At 47.4% G+C, this 21674-nt stretch overlaps 1 protein-coding gene across 1 annotated transcript in view; it reads left to right on the forward strand.

Annotated features, from left to right (window-relative positions):
• Positions 1-21674, forward strand: part of prkd1 (protein kinase D1) — a 576249-nt gene that overhangs the window by 452077 nt on the left and 102498 nt on the right. Inside the window, exon 4 of the mRNA XM_086003420.1 lies at positions 15323-15483. Coding sequence (XP_085859546.1) covers positions 15323-15483 — 161 coding nt within the window. The remainder of the gene's footprint in view (positions 1-15322; positions 15484-21674) is intronic.

Consider the following 21674-nt stretch of genomic DNA (forward strand, 5'->3'; position numbering starts at 1 on the left):
CATACCACCAATCACTGAAAACCTGCATTTAGGATGAAACAAAGTACAGTGTAAACTTTTCATAATGTATGGTACTCTACAGAAACAATTTTCATCTACATAAAACATAGGCTGGTCAAGAGATGATTATTTTTTCTGAATGAATAATATGGCGAGAATTCCAAAGAGGTCAAAGCATTTTGCAGCCAAGAATGCTTTGTAAAGTAATGACTCGGCAGGTGCTGTGACCCAGTGGTGGCTGTGTTCAAACAGTAAGGATATAAAGTAACATTTATTGGATAGCAGTGTTGGTGGTTGTTTTGTCAAGGCTCACTATACCTGTTTAAAAAAAACATTTACACAAGTGATGTCTCTGCCTAAGGTGTAAAGACTGCTGAAATTAACAGGATGTGTAGTATATGTGTAAATCTTTATGCGACTGAACTTTTGTTTTAAATGGCAACATGTTCAGACAAGTGAACCATTCCCTTTTGTGACCACATATGCAGACTGAGTATCAGTGATTTATTTGCAGTAGATTATTTCTGAAATGGGAATTTTGCAAATCCCCAAATCATTTGACACATTTAGTGATGAACGGATACGTAGACTGCAGATCACCTGTTGTAATGTCATTCCTCATACCAATGTTGATGCCAGCTATAATTATTTAATCTTTGTTGCAACACTCATTTCTTTGAGATTATTATATTAAATTAAAATAATACATTTTATGGAAAGGCTTGTGAAAATGGAATGCAATTTTATGATTTATAACTGTATATTGCTGGAAAGCTGAATGATACAGCAAGGTGTTTTTATACTAGCATGAACTAACCATATGCACCAAGAGATGGAGTACTACTACTTTGTTCTGAAGTGAATGTAAGGATCCTAGAACTGTGTTTCAATAAATAAATCAGTTACAGAGTCCAAATACCTCTAGAATTGGGTTATCTGTAATGGGTGCTGTTCGCTATTGAACAAATTCTCTGAGAGTATCTGGACAGACATCCCCATAACAGACATTTTAGCTGCAGATTGTTGCTATTACATTTTTTAAAAGCTGCTATTATATCCATTCTCAGAGACAAATGTGTGTAATTATTAATAATGATAATATTAGGAAGGAGTTGGGCAGACATTTGGTAAGAAAATCAGTTGAGGGATATTGGCCTGGAAATTCAGTTGCTTGCGCCAGCCGTTAGCGCCTTAAGAGAAGTGAATTTCGGGCGCTATGCGTGTAGCGTCCGGGCGCAGCGCGATCTGCGCCTCGCCCCAAATTAAGTAGACATTTAGCGCCGGCGCAAAGTTTAGCGCGCGCTCACCTGCGCGCGCAGAAAATGACGTCATATCCTCGTGCAACGCCCTTTGCGCGCCCCGATCCAGAACTTCAGTGGGACCGCCCCATTGTGCGGCCGGCGGCCCGCACGCTTGTTTAGTGGAACGCAACAGAGCCGACGCGGGCCCCGGGGAGCGTAAATTAAAGGGCACTTACCCTGCACTATAAAGGGCAGGCATTTTGCAGCAAACACTCTTGTGCAACGGATTTCTGGAGAGAGACCAAGGAAGACAGCTTTCTGGTTTGGGCCAACACTAGCTCAGGTATTTTTGGCTTCAGGCCAGAGCGTTGCAAGTGGCCTCTTGGATATTTGACTGTTTGGCAGCATATTATGGGGGCTGCATGGGGTGCCAACGCTGAGTTTCAGCGTCATGTCCGTAGGGCTCGCAGACGCGGTGTGAGAGGGGCAGCCCTGGCTAGACGCAGAGGGGGCAACAGGCGTCGGCAACATAGGCCTTACCCAGTCAGGGCATACCGCCAGCAGCGCTCCTACCTCAACATGAGTGGCGCGCGATGTGTAAAAAGGCTGAGATTCCGAAAGGAGGTGGTTGGAGAGATCTGCCATCTGCTTCGCAGAGATCTGCGTCCAAAGCTCAGGAGCAGGACGTCTCTGTCGGTGGAGGCGAAGGTGACGGTGGCCTTGAACTTCTATGGCACCGGCTCCTTCCAATCCGCTGCTGGGGACATTGCTAACATATCCCAGTTCGCCGTGCATTGCTGCATCCGCCAGGTGACCGATGCCCTTTTCAGAAGGAGACGCCAATTCATCTCCTTCCCCATGGCCCTGGAGAGGCAGCATCAGCGTGCACTGGGATTTGCAAGATTCGCGGCCTTCCCCTTGGTGCAGGGCGCCATTGACTGTACGCATGTGGCTTTGCGGGCACCTGTGGAGCATGCCGAGGATTACCGCAACCGGAAGGGCTACCATTCCCTCAATGTGCAGCTGGTGTGTGACCACAAGCTGCGCATCCTAGCTGTCAATGCCCGCTTTCCAGGCAGCAGCCACGATGCCTTTGTCCTGCGGCAGACAACTGTGCGTGACATGTTCGAGGCACAGCCTCCCCCAAGAGGATGGCTTCTCGGGGACAAAGGCTATCCTTTGTGTACCTGGCTCATGACCCCGCTCCGCGCGCCCAGGACCCCTGCTGAAGAGGCATACAACGAGAGTCATCAAGCGAGCAGGAACATAATCAAGCAAACAATTGGCGTCCTCAAGCAACGGTTCCGCTGCCTGGATCGTTCCGGCGGATCTCTGCAGTATTCCCCGGACCGAGTGTCCCAATTCGTCGTTGTTTGCTGCATGCTGCACAACCTGGCTCTCCGCAGGACTCAGGCACTGCCACCTCACGTTGGACCACCACCTCAGGAGGAGGAGCAGGAGGAGCATGAGGAGGAGGAGCAGGAGGAGGAGGAGTACCATCCCAGGAGGGAGCGAGAAGGTCCAAGGGCCGTCCGTCGGCGGCTTATTGAACGTCACTTCTAAGCCCCCTGTCAGGGAATGCCTTGTGGCCATGAAGGAACATGAACGCAGCCGCTCCGCAAGCCCTCAGCCGGCGAAGGCAACAAACACTTACAGCAACAAACATGGACACTCTCTGAATAAAGAGAAATCTTTATTTTAGACCAATGAAACCCCTTCCCACATGAAACCCAGAAACATTCAACGGCCCCAAAAAACAGTACATCAAATGACTCACTCCCACAACCTGGGGAGGAATAACTGAACATTTGGACAAAAATGGCCTTCATCCTCGGCCTTAACCCAAAAAACATCCCCAGAAACAAAACAACCATCCCCAAAAGAAACATAGGCATCGCCATATAAAATAACACTTGGCCACACCGTCTACTTATTGGGCCGCGAGGGCGAGACATTGTCGAGCCTTTTGGGGCCCCTGCCCGGCCTGCTGCTCCTCCGCAAGCTCTGCCCAGTGGCTGCTGCGAGGCTGGGGAAAGGCTCCTGAGGGTTAGATGTCCTTCCGGCAGATGCCCTTGGGGGGCGGCCTAGACGGGGTTTGCCCCTCGAGGGGCCGGCTGGTGATTGGCGCAGCTGTGCCTGGCCAACATCATTCGCAGCCGCTTGCCGTTGAGGCGCCACTGGGGGAGTGGCGGTGACGGCTGGAGGAATGTGTGCAATCTGGCGGATGGTCGGCCCTGGCTGGTGATGTGGCACTCTGGCACTCGCACGGGCCCGCACTGCAGCATGCGCACCAATCTGCCGAAGGGCAGCCCGCTGTGCTGCTGCAGCGCGGCGGGTGTCCAGGCGATGCCTGGCTGACGCAGCGCGTGTGGCAGCAGTCAGTGCCCCTGTTGCCCTGGTCTGCGACCGCAACAGAGCAGCCACTGTCTGGACGGCATCACTGATCAGCCGGCCACTCGCGGCATGTGAGGCCCCGAACTCGCGCACACTACTAGCCAGGGACTCGATCGCCTCAGGCATCCGTGCCACTACCCCCATCAGCTCGGTGTGCTGGCGATCCGAATCCTGGGCCATTTGATCGAGGTGGCGCGCCTCCTCTGAGTTGAATGTGGCCGGACTGGAGTCCGGACTCGCCCGCTGGGGAGCAGGGGGCAGAGCTGCCCGACCCTTGCCACGTTGCCAGCGGCGACTGGGCCCAGCAACTGCACTCCCCTCCGATCCTTCCCCCCTCTGGGGGGAAGGCCGCGGACCAACCGCAGCCCTCCTGGGTTGCTGGACGCCACTGGTCCCAGCAGCTCCACTCCCCTCCGACACTTCCTCCAGGCTCTCCTCCAGGGAAGACGTGTCCACTACTTCGGCATCTGCAGCCGGACCTGAGTGCTGCCCTGATGGTCCGCCTTCCTGTTCCTCCTCCTCCTCCTCCTCGGAGGGGCTGTCACTGGCAGCTTCAGGGAGCTCCTCGTCACCAGCTGAAAGCAGGAAGGCACAAGAGTAGCTTTAGAGTGAGGAGAGGGCGTCAGCGAGGGAGGCATGACTGGTGGCATTCAGCGCATTGGTCGGACAGTGGCAAAGGAGGTAGATCGGATGCGCAAGTGCGACGAGAGAGGTCCAAAAGGTGATGTCCATACCATTGTGGCCCAGAAGATGGTCGGCATCTCCACAGGCAACGGGCCCAATCACCCGGGCTCCCATGAGGCGACTCACGCGCTCCTCCAGGGGAGTGAGCTCCTGGATCTGGGGGCGGCCTCCCCCGGTCTCCTCCTGGTGCCTTCGGTTGTTGGCAAGTTTTGCCTGCAAGAGAAAGGACGGCCTGTAAGTACGGTGTGTAGCCCTGATGTGGTGTGCACTGCCTCCCATGGTGGAATAGCTTGGCCAGTGTGTAGCCCTGATGTGGTGTGCGCTGCCTCCCATGGTGGAATAGCTTGGCCAGTGTGTAGCCCTGATGTGGTGTGCGCTGCCTCCCATGGTGGAATAGCTTGGCCAGTGTGTAGCCCTGATGTGGTGTGCGCTGCCTCCCATGGTGGAATAGCTTGGCCAGTGTGTAGCCCTGATGTGGTGTGCGCTGCCTCCCATGGTGGAATAGCTTGGCCAGTGTGTAGCCCTGATGTGGTGTGCACTGCCTCCCATGGTGTAAAGTGCAGAATGTGCAATTGATGTTCATGACTGTCCCATAGCTGCTGGCTGAGGGCTGGCCATTAGGGCTTTCAGGTCCCTTTGCCCATCATGTCAGGTGTACATGCAAGGATGAGGAGGAGACTGGAAAGGGTACTCACCCTGACAATCCTGGTCAGGTCATTAAACTTCTTCCGGCATTGGACATTGTCCCAGGGGGCATCGCCGGTGGCCGACACCCAGCGGGCGACCTCCCTCCAGGCTTTCCTATAGACGCTGGTGGGAGGCTTCCTGCCAGTGTCCGGGAACAAGATGTGCTGTCTCTTCTCCAAGGCCCTCACCATCACCTTCAAGTCATGGGCTGAGAAGCGCAGGGCACGCTCACGGGCCTTCTGTACCATTGCCATGGCTCCTTCTGATCACCAGCAGTGTTCAGGCCTAGCTGGAAGGCTGCAGTGTGCAGGCCGTTGCAGCAGAGCAAGTCGACCCTTCCCCCTTTAAGAGCTGGCCGGCGCCACGGTGTCTGCTGTCAATCAAGAAATGACCGCACCTGCGCTGCGCCCGGCCTCGGCGCTATCCCTCAGCACCGCCGGCTTAGCGCCTAAAGATAGGCGTGCATCGCCAGTTTTAGCGCTCAAGCAACCTCTTAGGGCGAAGCTACTGAATATCGGCGAAGTGCCATCGACTTTGCGCCGGGCGCAAACTTTAGCGCCCGCCCGACTTTACCGCCCCAAAAGTGGCTATACTGAATTTCTAGGCCATTCTGTTTTGAATTTTGAGGCCAGACAAATGAACCAAGATGGTCTTTGCCATTCTTGTACATTCCTATGTTCCTTGCTTTCTGAATCTGACTGAAGCAAAACTGCCACAAATGTACAACGGCCCGGATTTTGTGGTCGGTATGACGGTGTACTCCGAGAGTACGTCGTCATACCTCCTTTGAAATCCACCTCAAGTTTGGGATTTTTCCATGTGCTTGCACATGTGAGAAATTTGGAACTTGCCATCTGTCAACGTACGCATTGACAGGCCATCCGCACGGGCCACGAAAAAGCAATTGCTGGTACAGAGTTGGGTTATTTGCCCACCAACTGGCCAGACATTGCGCGCGGAAATGTTACGGTTGATGCAAACAGGCGCAGGCCTGTTTGCATCAGCATAAGGGGATACCTCAGGCATGATTTAAAGATTTTCATATCAGAAATTATACACATACACTGAATCAAATGAGTTTCTGGAAATATTGGCCCGGATTAGAATTTTAATGATGTGGCAAATTATCAAAAAAATTAAATTTTTAGTGTGCTTGATGGAAAGGAGCTACTTACGAATTAAATTCTAATTCTGTAAATTGTAATTAGATCTGATTTTGTGATTCCATTACATCTCTGGGAATGATTAAAATCAAATTCTGTTTTGTGATTGGAGGACCAGGCCCTTGTGATCCCAAGTATGCTTCTGCACCGCCTGTGTCCCTGGGATCCGTGGGCCATTACACTGCCCTCTGCCTCGCATCCTCAGACTGCAAGTTTTCGCAGTCACGCCGCCATCAGGTAGGCACGTATTCCTTTTACGGGTCGGTGACGTACTCCAGAGGTACGCCTCCAACCGCAATTTTTGGCCCTTTGTATTTTATCTAAGTAATTTGTCCTCAGTTGATTTTCAACAGAATATTAGATCGTAGTAAATAAGAAATCAAGGGGGAGAAATTAGGTTGCTTAGCGCCTCCAGTTAGTGCCTCCGGGGGGGCGCTAGGAACTTAGCGTCCGAGCGCGGCAATTTTAGCGCCGCTCCCGAAATTGACCAGTCGTTTTGCAGCGGCGCTAAACACTACCACCACGACCTCCTGTGCCCGCAGATCGTGACGTCAGTCAAGCGTGCAACGCCCCGGTAGCGCCCCAGACCGGATATTGAGTCATGCCCCCTGCCTTAGTGCCTGCCACTAGGAATGACAGGTAGAAGGGAACGTTTTTAGTCAGGAAGGGGCTGGGGGAGCGCTATTTAAAGGCGGGCGCTTCCTGCCTTTTCTTGTTGGCAAAATTTTTGGTTTTAACGCTGTCCTAAGGAGTTTTGGCCCTTAGCACCACTTTTGAGGTTCCTAAGTGCCGAGCTCTTTCCGTGGGCCTATCCATTAGTGCTTCCAACACAATTGCTTTTGAGGTCTCTCCAGGCCAAGATTCAAGGCTGCAATGAGCATGGAGTGGCTGGCCAGCAAGATGGCCCCTCCCCTTTAAGAACTGGATGGCGCCAGTCTGCCTGGCTTCCATGGTAATTGGCTTCGCCTGAGCTTTGGTAGCGTTCTGAGGTAGTGCCTCGCTCCCTGACGTTTGCGCCTTAAGAGAGATGTGTATCGCCTGATTTAACACTCAAATCACCTCCAGGGGCGATAGAGGCCAATTTTGCAGTTGGAGGCGATAATTAGCGCTGGTCGCTAAACTTTGCGCCCGGCCGATATTAGCACCCCAAAATGGGCGATACCGAATTTTTCCCCCCAAATCTGTTAAATGCACAATATTGGAGAAAATTGGTGAGAAATAGAAAATATCCTGTTGCCTCTCAAAAATACAGTAACCTTGACATTGCAATATTTGTGTCTTATGATAAATTGAATTGACTTAACATGATTAATAATTGTGAACAAATTCTGAATTTATGAAAAAAATCTTGATGTCGCATACACCTTGGAGATTTGAGCCTGATATGTGATGAATCAGTTTCAGATTTGTGACAAATAGCTGCAGATTATTTTTCACACAAACCCCTAGAAATTCCCATAACTGCATTACTGAAAATAAATCTCAGTTACAAAAATTAGGCATGAAAAAATTGGAACCCTAGTGTAGTCTGAACCCAAGGTGCCATCGAAACCAATAGGATGGAGGCAGAAATTATTTTTAAGACTTTTCAATTTCTTAACATAGAGGGGAGAAATATAACTCCTACGCTTGTGTCTGAAAGTTGGCATCTGTGTGCCCGTAACTGTCTGAACACCAATTCTAACTGATGAACCATTTTCTGTTCTTTTATACCAAATCCTAAATAATAGATTTGCACACCAGTACTTTGATAAGAACATAAGAAATAGGAGCAGGAGTAGGCCAATCGGCCCCTCGAGCCTGCTCCGCCATTCAATAAGATCATGGCTGATCTGATCCTAACCTCAAATCTTCTATCACTCTACATCCCACCCGAACCCATGTGATCTCCTGGGAGAGGTGAAAAACCAGATAAAAACCCAATGGCCAATTTGGGAGAAAAAGTCTGGGAAATTCCTCTCCGACCCATCTAGGTGAGCGAAACTCGTCCAGGAGATCACTCTGTCCCTATATTTTCTACAGTACTTACCTTCTGTAAAAGGTGATCTCCACCCCAGCCAGGAACAGGAATAGAACCATCTCCTGAAATCTAACACATAATTAGAACACAAGAAGTAGGAGCAGAACCAGGCTACACGGCCCCTGGGCCCGCTCCACTACCCACAGGGCCATGAGCGTTCCGAACCTAGACTCATGTCCAATTTCCTGCCCGCTCCCCGCAACCCCTAATTCCCTTTACTTCTGGGAAACTGTCTATTTCTGTTTTAAATTTATTTAATGATGTAGCTTCCACAGCTTTCTGGGGCAGCAAATTCCACAGACCTACTACCCTCTGAGTGAAGAAGTTTTTCCTCATCTCAGTTTTGAAAGAGCAGCCCCTTATTCTAAGATTATGCCCCCTAGTTCTAGTTTCACCCATCATTGGGAACATCCTCACCGCATCCACCCGATCAAGCCCCTTCACAATCTTATATGTTTCAATAAGATCGCCTCTCATTCTTCTGAACTCCAATGAGTAGAGTCCCAATCTACTCAACCTCTCCTCATATGTCCACCCCCTCATCCCCGGGATTAACCGAGTGAACCTTCTTTGTACTGACTCGAGAGCAAGTATGTCTTTTCTTAAGTATGGACACCAAAACTGTATGCAGTATTCCAGGTGCGGTCTCACCAATACCTTGTACAACTGCAACAATACCTCCCTCTTATTATATTCTATCCCCCTAGCAATAAAAGCCAACATTCCATTGGCCTTCTTGATCACTTGCTGCACCTGCATACTAACTTTTTGAGTTTCGTGCACCAGGACCCCCAGATCCCTTTGTACTACAGTACTTTCCAGTTTCTTGCCATTAAGATAATAACTTGCTCTATGATTTTTCCTGCCAAAGTGCATAACCTCACACTTTCCAGTATTGTATTCCATCTGCCAAATCTCTGCCCACTTACTTAGCCTGTCTATGTCCCTTTGCAGGTTTTTTACGTCCTCCTCACTCATTACTTTCCCTCCCATCTTTGTATCATCTGCAAACTTTGATATGTTACACTCGGTCCCCTCCTCAAAATCGTTAATATAGATTGTAAAGAGTTGGGGACCCAGCACTGACCCCCTGCGGAACACTACTAGTTACTGATTGCAAGTCTGAGAATGAACCATTTATCCCAACTCTCTGCTTTCTGTTAGATAGCCAATCCTCCACCCATGCCAGAATATTACCCCCAATCCCGTGATTTTTTATCTTGAGTAATAATCTTTTGTGTGGCACCTTGTCAAATGCCTTTTGGAAGTCTAAATACACTACGTCCACTGGTTCCCCTTTATCCACCCTGTATGTTACTTCCTCAAAGAACTCAAGCAAATTTGTCAAATATGACTTCCCCTTCATAAAACCATGCTGACTTTGTCCTATTAAATTATGTTTATCCAAATGTCCCGTTACTGTCTCCTTAATAATGGACTCTAAAATTTTACCAACCACAGATGTTAGGCTAACAGGTCTATAGTTTCTAGCCTTCTGCCTGCTACCCTTTTTAAATAAGGGTGTTACATTTGCAGTTTTCCAATCTGCCGGGACCTTTGCTGAGTCCAGGGAGTTTTGGAAAATTATTACCAATGCATCCACAATCCCTACCGCCACTTCTCTCACGACCCTAGGGTGTAAGCCATCAGGTCCAGGGGATTTATCCGCCTTGAGTCCCATTATTTTACTATGGGAGGGAAAGTAGTGAGTGAGGAGGACATAATACTTCTCACAATTTGATTAACACAGTACATCATAGCCTGAAAATAATGAATGGGACCTTTATTAAACAGGCCAGGTTTTCTAAAGCTGGATACTGCTCTTGCACATTTTGTAAAGGTGTCTTTATGAAAATCCTCATTATTCTGATGACAAGTAAAACTTCATAGATGTCTAGAAAATTTATAGAAAAATGAATTATGATTTAAAGTTTCTTTGAACTGGTATCTGATATTGATCATTTTTTTGTTTTAATACATTATTGCAGTTTGATGTATAAATATTTTCATCACTTGTTTCTACTATATACAACTTTTGACACAAGCCAGGGAATGTTCTCAGACTACCTGGGCTAGACATTCATCTCGGGCTGTGGCGCAAAGCGGGCGGTATTGGCTTGGCCACCCGTTATACGCAGTGCCTGATATTCAGTTCCATTGCCGTCATTAGAGCTGAAGATCAGGTGCTTCGCATAACAGGCAGTTGATCCGATACCACCCATTATGGCCCACTGCCCGAGACGAAGTTCTAGGCCCCCGTTTGTTCAAGGCTACATCACCTGGACCTTTCCTTCCACTGTGTATTACCACCCTGACATCACTCCCCAAATTAGTATTAGGAATCATAACATACATGTATATGGGCACCAGGGCACCTGTGCCAAACTCAAGATAAAGGCACCAACATACTAATGCTGGAATTCATTTAGGAATTGCAGAACATCAGTGGAACTGACAACAGTGCTATCACCGTCTGAAGTACTGGTTGTCTTGTGCTCTTACATATTAGTTAATTCCTTGCGGGTGGGGATGAGAAGGAGGGTTGATAGCAGTGGGCATGGCAGAGTTCAGCCTTGTCACAACTAACCATCTTGATCAACAGCTTGCAGAGCTGTTTGGCAAGCATCCTTGAAATTATTGTGAAGAGAAGATTGAGGCTCCAAATGTCCAGAATTACCTGATGCCTTTTGATAACACCCACTTTTTCTAGGGTACATGGTTCAGGAAAATGAACAGACCATGAAGGCTCTTCTTAGCTTTGCCCCAGGAGCTGCCAGGCTGGGAGGTCTCAGACTCTGGATATAAGCATAAACAGAGCTTTCTTGGCCATCAAGGCATTTTTTCAGCTGGTCTTGTATGTCATAATAGATGAAGAGGGCAGCACAGACTGGAGATACCTCATGAAGATGATGTTGAGCAAATAGGCTTGCCGACATCAAACAGCACAGTATTGAAGGGCCTAATATGTGAACATTTATCGGAGTGTGCAGTCTTTGAATGACTTAACAATTTCAACATTTGTATAGCAAATAACAAAGACAAACCTTATGCTAATCAGATAACTGGAATATCTCAATTTGGTTTGCAAGTTCTTTCTCTCTAGCTATTAAGAATCTGTCAAAGAAATAATTTAACAGTTCTGGCTTATGTAGCCTTACTCATGTTACCATAGTTACTGCAGTATGAAGACTGAAAATTAAAGATGGTGGTTGGGGGCGGGGTGGGGGGGGAGAGATACTTAATAGTATAATCCTAAATGATTCCTAATTGTGGGCCTTTAACTCCTTATTTGCTGAATTATACATGTTATCTCTAAATCGTATCTGTCTCAAATACTATAATTGTGAAATAAGCAGTTGTTTTGTTATTTTTGTTAGTTAACTGGATTTAGATAACTATGTAATAATGAAAAGCTGTAATCAGTAAATAAAGGGAAAGATATATCACGATGAGGTGGATGAGAGTAAAAGTGGTTATCCTTAAAAGTTTCAGAAAAACCTGCAATGTTTTTAAACCAGGATAATTAACAGTGAGATGGGATTATTGTCTGTACACAAAACTCAATTGTGCCAATACATATCAAGGGACAAGAAACTGCTGGTAAAATAATGGCGAATTAATGGCGCTTACCATTATTATCCCCTCCCTATCTCTGTAAATTCCTTTAGCCCTACAACCCTCTGAGATCTCCGTGCTCCCCCAATTCTGGCCTCTTATGCATCCCCTATTTTAATCACTGCACAATTGGCAGCTGTGCTTTCAGCTGCCTAGGCCCTAAACCCTCGAATTTCCACCTTAAACCTCTCCGCCTCTCTACCTCTCTCTACTCCTTTAAGAAGCCCCTTAAAACCTACCTCTTTGACCAAGGTTTTGGTCATCTACCCTAATATCTCCTTCTGTGGCTCAGTGTCAAATTTTGTCTGATAATGCGCCTGTGAAGCACTTTGGGACGTTTCACTAAATTAAAGGTGCTATATAATTGCAAGTTGTTGTTGTAGTTCATAAAAAATCCAGCAATTTGTGGCGAAGAAGAGATATGCCATGAGATCCGATTCTCCACAAATTGCTGAACGCTTTACGCTGATCCACCGTTAGCCTCAACAAAAAACGAAAAAATGTTAACCTCGGCATGATCCTCCCCATTGAAATAAATTGCGTATCATGAAATTTGTGGATTTACGCCATTGATGCAAATTAATCTTGCCGCAGCCATTTAAAGCTGGTAATTCATGTCGTAAGGACCCTGTCAATGACGTGATTTATGGCCTGGATGTGACACTCAACTTTGGAGTCATAAAGGGACCAACAAAACTGTGGAGTCTCATTCCAGCTGGTAGTGAATCGTATTGGCAGTACTTTTGTGCCAGTCTTGTGATCCACACTCCTGTTAGTGTCGGAAGGCAATCATTTTCGGGATGCAAAGCTGTTTCAGCACTCAGAAATGCAAATTAGATAGATTTCTTTCAGAAGATAATTTGGGGGATACAGTATATGAGTAATTTGAGACATGACATGGGCAGTGTAGCATGCTTGTGAGGAAAAAGGTGACTATGGACCTATGGTTCCCAAAACTCTCCACCACTGGGGTTTTCCTCGTGTCATTTTTGGGTCTGTTGTAGACTAACTGATAGAGATTGACTGCTATGATTGTATCATGTGACTGTCAGGATGGTAGACGGTGAACTTGATGGACCTTGGTCTTTTCTGTCTAGCAGTGCCTATGAAAGCAGTTGCACTGTTCCTGATCATGGCTGGTTCTATACTTCACGGGTCAAGAATGTTTGTACATATTGCACACCTACCCTGCCATTCACTCATTAACCTCAAAGACCAATACAACAATTCCCAAATACAACTGGGTTACAATGTCCTCTTCTTCTCCTTGTTAATTTTATTTTTGTACTTTTCCTTTCTGTCTCTTTTTTCTCTCTCTATATCTAATTTGACTCGAATTCACCCTATTTCCTTCCCCTGTTATTAGCTTTGTTTCTTTCTCTATCCATTTCTTTCATTGCTTAAGGAGATAGACCATTGGGCGCGGCGTTTGGGAGGCCCCAAATACAACATTGACATCGCTGTGCCATTATCGCTTTGATGTTCCAGCAATTTGCAGCACAAATATAGTGCGATCTGAAGGGTGAGATAATGGCCGAGAAATTCAGTTAAGGCCCGCCAGCAGGCTAACGCCCAAAAGTTAGCGCTGCGCGCGGAGCCAGGTGCGCCCGTCAGATATTCGGCTTTTGCGCCCCAAGTCGGAACCGGGCGCTATTCCAGGGTGTGCCCGCCCCCGCTTGGGGCGCTGAAACTGAATTTCTGCGCTGTAGGCCCCGCTGCGCCACCCGCTGCGGAGCGGCAGGCTGCGGTACTGCAGGCCTCCTCCTTCTCTTAAGGGGGAGGTGCCTGCAACAGCGAGATCGCCGCTGGATTGTGCCGGCAAATGAGCCCGGCACCACGGAGAAGTGCCGGGCTCGCGGAAAGCAGCCGGCAATGCCGCGGGGGGGGGGGGTGGAGGAGGCCAGGGAAGGAGGTGCGGGCAGGCGGCCGCCGAAAAAGCGGCCGGCCGCACCTCCACCTTAAAGCGCCCCAGTAGCGCAGCAGTACGGCCCCGTTTTTCAATCGCTGTTTGCGGCCGCTGCAGAAGAGGCGGCCGCAACTAAATATGGGGTTTGGGCTGGAAGCGGGGCGGAACCGGGGCACTGTGCACACCGGTGACGCCATCGGTGTTGGCGCAGCGCTACCGGCTACCGCCGCCATTACCGCAGCGCTGAATATCAGCGCACCCTCTTACACTGGCGCAGAAACCCTATTTGGGCGGTAACTGGGCGCAAAGCCCGCTGAATTTCTAGGCCAATAAGTCCAATTCAGTTCGCTCGCCGCGAGAAGCGTCATTGCAGCATTTTCTTTGCCAAGGTTTTGAATAACTGCAAGTCTTTCAAACTGTTAAATGAAACTACTCACTCAATTTTAGGAGACTGATGAATGTATGTGAAGACAAGTGGGAGCAAAAATGCTGGTATAATCGTGGAGTTCACATTGTTCAGGGTTTATGGAAATTCTAAGGAGTTGTGAATGGGTTAAGTGGTGGTGGGCTCAGACTGGCCGTATTCATTTGACTTCTCTAATCAACTACATTTGGTCATCTGTTTCTCAAAACACTTGAGATAAGTTTGAAAGCGATCAAGTTTTATTAAATTTGACAGCGGTATGCCAGTTCACTTTGATCTTGTGATTAAGTAATGCAGTGTTTGTTATAAATTTTAGTTTCCTCAGACACGAATATTTTATTCTTCTATTACAAACAGTTAATGTATGTGGTGAGTAAAGGTTTTGTATATCTTATGCCACTTTACTGCAATTTCTTAAAATTGGTTTTCATATGCCTAAGTAGATGGCAAATGATTATTTGCAAATTACAGAAAATGTATTTCAGCAGTAAGTTTTCCAATCTATAAAAAATTCTAATCTGATGAGCCTTAATGTGGCCTCTTAACATAGTTAACTTGTAACTTCTGTCAGGGTTCCAGGTCCGATTTATTTCTTAAAGAAAGACTTGCATTTATATAGTGCCTTTCATGATCTCAGGACGTACCAAAGCTCTTTACTGCAATTAATTACTTTTGAACTCACTGTTGTAATGTAGGAAACGTGGTAGCCAAATTGTGCACAGCAATATCCCACAAGCAGAAATGAGATAATGACCAGATAATCTGTTTTAGTGATGCTGGTTGAGGGATAAATATTGGGGCGACCCCCCTCTGCTTTGAAATACTGCCATGGGATCTTTTACGTCCACCTCAGAGGACGGTTTAACATCTCATCCAAAAGTCAGTACCTCAGACAGTGCAGCACTCTTTCAGTACTGCACTGGATCGTCAGCCTAGATTTTTGTGCTCAAGTCTCTGGAGTGGGACTGGAACCCACGACCTTCTGACTCCGAGGTGAGGGAGCTTGCGCTGAGCCATGGCTAACACAGTGGCAGTTCTTATGGCAGTTACTCCATTGAGGAGCTGATCATCAGGAATTTCTGTGGCAGCTGATCATTTTCCCACAGGAAGGAAAGAACTGCAGTCTTTTTAAATCAAAATGAGTCTATTTCTATTACTGATTGCATCTTTTAATTTAAATATTTGCAGGATGCGGTCTCAACTACCACAAGAGATGTGCATTCAAAATCCCCAACAACTGCAGTGGTGTGCGTAAGAGACGCCTTTCCAATGTTTCACAGACGGGATTGAGCACTTCACGGTCCATCTCTAATGATATATCACCGAGTACACCAGATGAGATGTTGCTGGTAGGTTGTCTTTTAGTAACCCACACATCATAAGAATAAGTGTTAAACACAGTACCAATGTCTCCTGAAAACACAGGTGGGCACACATGTACAATGTACAGTAAGTTGTATACAAGGCTGGAATCCCTTTTTTAATGGGACACTTGGGACTTCTGATAAAGAATAATCAACATCTGTTGATTTACACTGCATTATAATTTCTAGCATTTAGTAAATTCCACACTATGATACAATACGACGTCTCACAGTCAACCATTCTTACTTAGATCAGCCATGATATTGAATGGCGGAACAGACTCGAGGGGCTGAATGGCCTACTCCTGTTGCTATAACGATTTCTTCAGGCATTATTCTCAGCAGCTGATTGCTGTAGAAATAACAACCATAGCCCTCTCGTTACACTGGGGGACTTATAATTACCCCCATCCACTCCCCAAGGAAAAAAGCTTTACTGAAAAAGCTTTTTTTTTGAGAATTTTAGTAAAGCAAGGATATAAAAATTAATAAATGTAACTTGTACTGTTTTAATCGGTAGTGGTGAATTGATAGCTTGTTTACAGGTATGCGAATAATTGCTCTCTATTGTGTTGGCTTTTTTTATTTAAATGTCTGCTACATTCAACAAATATAAATATTCTCTCCTGGATGCTTCATCAATAGATTTTTAAGAATTGTGCATGAAGTTTCAAATATATAAAGACACTTTTACACTATCGCCCTTTTACCATTTCAGTCGTGTGTTGCTCTGTGCAGCAGTGCTAGGCTCCACTCTAACATGCTTTCAAGTGCAAATTGGGGACCAACTCCCTGACCTTGAATTTCCTGAATGGGTGCAGCCCGGAAGTTAGAGTTGAAAATGCACCCATTCACCTGATCTCAAGATACATCAGAATTCCCTGTCAATCTAATGAGAATACGCCCAAATATAAAAATGGGTGTAAACAATCCGGACCCAAGGAGAGCGCCAGAATCACACTATATATTCCTACTTTAGGTATGAAAATTAAAGTTTCAACTCATTCAACCATCATTCATGCACATTAGGCACAGCGGCCTAGAAATTGGGTTGTGGGCTCGCCAGGGCTGTAGCGCCAGAAATTTTGCGCCAGCGTTAATGCGGCAGCGCCCGACGAAAATTCGGTTGCGCCGGCCCCAGAGGGCGGCGGGCGCTAAAGGAGGGTTTTAGCGCCTGAAAACGGGCGTTGAATTGGGTTTCCCGGTGCTAATCCCCCGCTGCGGCACCCGATGCGGTGCGGCAGGCTGGGGAACTGCAGGCCTCCTCCTTCTGTTAAGGAGGAGCTGCCTGCAGCCGACAACTGTCCGGCGGATTCCCCCGACATCTGAGCCCGGCACCTCGGGGAAGTGCCGGGCTCGCAGCACACACTCATCAGGGCCGCGGGGGGGGTGATGCAGGAGTCCGGGAAGGGAGGTGCGGGCAGGCGGCCGCCGGGAACGCGGCCGGCCGCCGCTCCACCTTTATGTGCCGGCGCAAAGGCGTGTAAGAACACTTTTCACATTCGTTAGTTGCGCCTGCCACGGGCGAGGCGGGCGCAACTGAATTTGGGCTTGGGGCCGGGTTACCACGGCAACCGGGACGCTGCGCACACCGATGACGTCATCGGTGCCGGCGCAGCGCTACCGGCTAACGCCGATGGTAAGGCCCAAGTCAATTTGCAAAACGGCTATAAGTCCGGCGCAAGGCCCTCTAGCGCCACTAATTGGGCGCTAAGCCCACTCAATTTCTAGGCCAGCATGTTTAAGAACCTGCAACTGGGGAAGCTTTTCAATTTTTAATGTGGCTTATACTTATGCCATGAAAATGCTTTCAAAGAAACAGAAAATACAGTGCAGGGCACCGTGAGAATAAAAAAACATTTTAAACGCTTAAAAAATTGCAATAAAACACCAGAAAAATGACTGTTTCCTACTGCACCTGAAAATCTGGTCATAATATGTAGAGAGCCTCTGAGCAAGCGCGATTGTAGGAAACTCATATATGAGGCTCAGTAACTTGGGGGCGGGGCCAGTTTTATGGGTAGAGATGCGTTGGGGTGGAGGGATTGATAGACATCCGTAAAAGATGGAGGAGATTTGGGCGTATTGTACTTACACCCAAAATTCCGCAATCTTTTAGGCCTCATAATTGGTTTATGTCCCAGTTACATGTGTTTCTGGGCACAAATAAGAAAGAAATTCAAGGCCCCTCTGTTTACTTTACAGGGACATGCAGCCTTAACTCGAGGGTAAATTTGCAGACCGACATTTTCATGGTTCTATGATGTTGCTGGTTTCAGAAAGGTCAGGCACTTTACACTGTGGAGTGCCATTAACAGAGGGTGAATGGGCATCTGGAGTCAGCTGCACTCCTGTAATGTAAAAGCACTTGAATTTGCTATGTACTGCTTGGGACTTTATTACTATGACCCAGGATTGGTCATATATTTACAACTGTGTAGGACCACTTATCAAATGCAATATATTTGCAAATCCGCCTTGTGCAATTTATCACCCGTTATGGGATTTGGAGACAGAGGCCCCGATTTTCTGCCAGCCGTCGGGCGGCTTTTCAGGCGACCGGGGGAAGAAAATCGCCGAAAAAGCAGGTCACAACCCCCCCCCCCCAGCCTGATTCCCCGCCCCGTCCGACTTTCGGACCGCCGTTTCTCCGCGACCCGCTTCAGTCCCGCCCGCCGCTGGCGGGACTGGCCGTCGGAACACAAATCACCAATTATTACCTTGTTTAAGTAGATTTTGAGGGGCCGTTGCGATTTTGGGGCTTTCCCCACGTGAAACACGCCTGAGGGGAACCCCGCTGATGAGACCTGGCGTGAAAACAGTTGGCTTGCTTGCTGCCAGCTGCAGGTCAATCGGAGAAGCTGCGATTTAAAGGGACAGCACTTGTATGTTGAAGGACCTTGTTGTTGCAGGTTTGGGGCTACTTCTTCAAGGCTTAGGCACAGCTGTGGAAGGATGGTGCCTCACACACTTCTCCAATGCGATCTCCTGGGAAGCCCCTCTCGCCACCCTCACTCAGCGCTTCCTCAGCGGAGGCATCTACGAGAAGCATGGGACGCCTTTCTTTCCTTCCCTTCTTGCCATTAGAGGATCTCCAACAGCAGAGGTGGCAGCAGCAGAACCAGGAACAGCAGGATGAGCACCAGGAGCACCAGGCTGCTGCTCACTCACCTGAAGCTGCACAGGCCAGAAGGGGCCAGTGCTTGGAAGTGGCTTGAGAGCACCTAGCTGCGCTTTAGGGGGCCAATGGGAGTCGTTTCTGCACTGGCAGTCCTACTCAGAAGGACTTCCATGAAGATCTGGTTTCTCTGTTCAACAGATGGCCCACGCTCCTCAAGAGATGTCATTCTCTTATGAGCACTCACCGTGTTTTCCGTACCCTGGCGAGTTATCTCCTCCATGGAGGTTGCCAACCTTTCCATGGTGATGCGTTCATGCGCCAATGACTCCACAAAGGCTCTGCTCATGGTCGCTATGGACTCCTCCATTCGCTCCACACTCGCAGCGACCCTGGAGACAAAACCTGCCAGAGACTCCTGCATCTGTGCATGGAGATCCATCACCTCTTCTCTTGCGGATGGACCCAGAGGCAGAGGGTCGACATGCAGCACAGCTGAGCTGAGCTGGCAGGGTCCTGTGCCCTCCGATGAGGACTCTCCACTGCTGTCCCTGTCTTCAGAATCTGCTGAGGCTCACGTGTGAGCTGTGAAACACCAGGTGACAACACTACTCTATGTCCCGAAGGTCCCCCCGAGGTGTGAGTGTCTGCGCTGGTGCTGGGTGCGCTTACTTCTGCTGACGCTGCGCCCTCAGAGGTTGGAGCTTCCTCTGAGGAGTCTGGCTGCACAGCCTCTTCCTCCTCCACAGTGAGGACGGGGGCTCTGGATGGTACTGTGGGGGAGTAAAGGAAGGAGTTAGAGATGTAATGCCAAGGTTCTTCTGGTGACTCCCAGTGAGTTGGCATCTGCTGACACCTGCATCCATGCAGCATTGGTCTCAGTGGGAGGCCTCTTCCTCCCTGACCTAGGGAAGAGGACCTCCCTGTGGGCCCTAACCCCATCCAATAATGCCTGCAGTGAAGCCTCGTCGAATTTGAAGGCAGCTTGGGGTCTGGCACTGGCCACAGCTGCTGCAGGCTCCTCTGCCATCCTGTATGGTTCGTTTGGAAGCCTTCAGACAATGCAGTGCTTGCTGTGGACCTTGAAAGCACCACGAATGATGGCATCATACTGTGGGGCTTTCTGACTAGAAATGGACAATTAGCAAGGCTGCCCACATGCTGGGAATTAATTGGTCACTTGAGCGAAAATTGCGTGGAGCTGGCTGACACATTTTTTTGTGTGTCAGAAACCCCACATTCGGGGAAACCCGACCATTTCCCACGCAAGCCAAAAATTGGGCCCAGAGTAAAGTACTTAACCTATTTTCAACTTTCTTATAGCAGTTTGTTCCACTCTAAGAAATATTGCATACTTTGAACACAGCAGTACTAAATACTGCAGGATTCAATGATGAATGAGTACTAATATTTAAATAGGTAATAATCCATTGATATTGTGCAACATCCTGGGGGCTGTTTTTATGATGCACATATTTGTGTGTGTATCTTTTACAACTTATTAAAAGAAAAAAAATCCCAGTGATGTAAAGAGGGGAAAACAACACTAGAGCACTGAAAATATCTCAATTGAAAATAATTTAAACTTTGCTCCATTGGAAGAATATACTGTACTATGAAATATTGGAAAAGAAAAATTAATGTCTTAGCCTTAAATTTCCACATGTTTTTAGTGAACTGAATTTCAGGTTCATACAATTAAATTGGGCATTGTTTGTGATTGAAACATTCCCTAAATTTGAAACATTCCCTAAATTTCAAACATTCCCTAAATTTGGTAACTATAAATTCTGATTACCTGAAAATGTTTCCACAGGCCCTTGATTTAAGTCTCACTCAGAATCTCTCCCCGTTTCCTCCAGCTAACCTACTTCTCTCCCTGTCGTCACTGTCCTTGGCTTTATGTGTTTTTCTCTTTGCTCTATCCTCATTGTGTGACTATGGGTAGCTCTGTTCTTAAACAAAAAAACACTGCCCCGTTATCTCCTTAGCCACTTATTTTTTATCAGTTATCACAGGAAAGAAAAGAAATTCCAGTACTGTTTGTATGCTGGATTAACACACGGCTCATTTACATTTTTGTTCAAACTTTCCATCTGTTCTGGCATTCGGTATAAAGTAAAGTGCTTCACATCCAAGACTTTAATGGAGGAAAAACATTGGAAGGTTCTCTCCAATCAACAGATATGGTCAATATCAAAATACTAATGTTAACCCAATGAATGTCACTGGAATATTAACATTATATCAATGAATGTCACCAAAATACTAATGTTAACCCAATGAATGTCACCACAGTGATATCATTACCCTGCTGTGTATCACTGAATTAATAATATTAGCTCATTGAATGTCACAGCAATGCTGATATTTCCCAAATGAATGCCACTTCACAATTTCCACATGTATGTTGATGACCCACAGCTCTACCTGTCCATCACATCTCAACTCAATGGCGACCTCCGTGCTGTCAGACTCCCTGCCTGACATCAAGTGACGGAAGAGCCACACCTTTTCCCAACTTGACATCACAAAGACTAGAGGTCATCATTTTCAGCCACCACACTAAACTTTTCTTTCATGACACAGAATCCAACCCCTCCCCAATCTTTACTCAAAATGATCAGACTTGTCATGGAGTTTGATCCAAAGCTGCGCTGTAAACCTCACAGTCTATCCATCACCAAAACTGCCTATTTCCTCCTGCACAATACTGCCTGCCTCTGCCCCTATCTCAACTCCTCTGCCGTTGAAACCCTAATCCATGTTTTTCTCATCTATAGATACAATAATTCCAATGTCCTCCTTTCTGGCTCCTCATCCTTCACCCTTCACAAACTCCAGCATCACCACATTGCAGCCACCCATATCCTGTTGAACATAAAGGCCCTCTTATATATAACCAAAAGCCTCTCTAAACTATGTTGGGCTCACTGCCCCCAAGTTTTTTAAATTTGAGCTAATCTTTTTCTTCAAATTGCTCCATGGTCTTACCTCAGCCCATCGCCACAGTCACTTCCAGTTTTCCAACCCATCCCACACCCTTTGGCACTGTAAC

The sequence above is a fragment of the Somniosus microcephalus genome, chromosome 12 (genome assembly GCF_052327205.1).
Source record: "Somniosus microcephalus isolate GS21.2 chromosome 12, FLI_Smic_1.0, whole genome shotgun sequence".
In the NCBI taxonomy this organism is placed as follows: Eukaryota; Metazoa; Chordata; class Chondrichthyes; order Squaliformes; family Somniosidae; genus Somniosus; species Somniosus microcephalus.